Below are 951 nucleotides of genomic sequence, written 5' to 3'. Positions count from 1 at the left end.
GACACACAAAAGCCCACATATTATATCATTTCATTTATATGAAATATCCAAAACAAGAAAATCCATACAAAGAAGACTTACAGTTTTTTAAGCTAGTGGGCTAGGCTTTGGGAGTGATTTCTATTGTGTACAGGATTTTTTTGGTAGTGATGCAAACGTTGTAGAATTAGATGGTGGTGATGGTTGCACAACTTTGTGAATATACCTAAAACTCAATGAATTGCACATTTTAAAGGGTGAAGTATATGGCATGTGAGTTATATCTCAATAAAAATGAAAAGTATTGAGGGGCTCCTGGGTGGCTCAGTCAGTTAAGCATCTGACTTTGGCTCAGGTCATGATCTCACAGTTTGTGAGTTCAAACCCTGCGTTGGGCTCTGTGTTGACAGCTCAGAGCCCGGAGCCTGATTTGGACTCTGTGTCTCCCTCTCTCTCTGCCCCTCCCCTGTTCGCACTGTGTCTCTCTTTGTCTCTCAAAAAATAAAAAATAAATCTAAAAAAATGAAAAGTATTGATAACTTGAGATCTCCCCCATGGCCTATCCGCTGGTCAGCTTCAGGACTGGTGTAGGGTTCTGCAGAATGCTGCCTGGACCTCCCTGTTCCGCAGGCAGTAGATGACGGGATTGCACATGGGTGTGACCACCGTGTAGATGACAGACAGCACCTTGTTGAGGTCCATGGCTTCTATGCGGCTGGGACGGGCGTAGATGAAGAGAGTGGCTGCGTAGAAGATGCCCACCACCACCAGGTGGGAGGCACAGGTGGAGAGGGCTTTGCGGCGGGCAGCGGCTGATGGCATGTGGAGCACAGCCCTCCCGATGGCCACATAGGAGGCGATGGCCACGAGGAGGGAACCCCAGAGGATGACGATGGCAGAGATGAAGTCCACCAGCTCCGTCAGGGCCACGTGGGTGCAGGACAGGTTGAGCAGAGGGGAGACGTCACAGAA

The 951-nt window shown here is 48.8% G+C and overlaps 1 protein-coding gene across 1 annotated transcript; it reads right to left on the bottom strand.

The window, feature by feature from the left end:
- Window positions 1-555: 555 nt before the first annotated feature.
- On the bottom strand, window positions 556-948 carry LOC125917841 (olfactory receptor 5-like; the record flags this gene model as incomplete). The annotated part of the gene is made up of 1 exon (XM_049623936.1): window positions 556-948. A coding segment is annotated over one exon (393 nt), but the record flags the coding sequence as incomplete, so codon positions are not given.
- Between the last annotated feature and the right edge of the window lie 3 nt (window positions 949-951).

The sequence above is a fragment of the Panthera uncia genome, unplaced genomic scaffold (assembly GCF_023721935.1).
Source record: "Panthera uncia isolate 11264 unplaced genomic scaffold, Puncia_PCG_1.0 HiC_scaffold_2569, whole genome shotgun sequence".
In the NCBI taxonomy this organism is placed as follows: Eukaryota; Metazoa; Chordata; class Mammalia; order Carnivora; family Felidae; genus Panthera; species Panthera uncia.
This window is presented reverse-complemented; position numbering and strand designations above follow the sequence as displayed.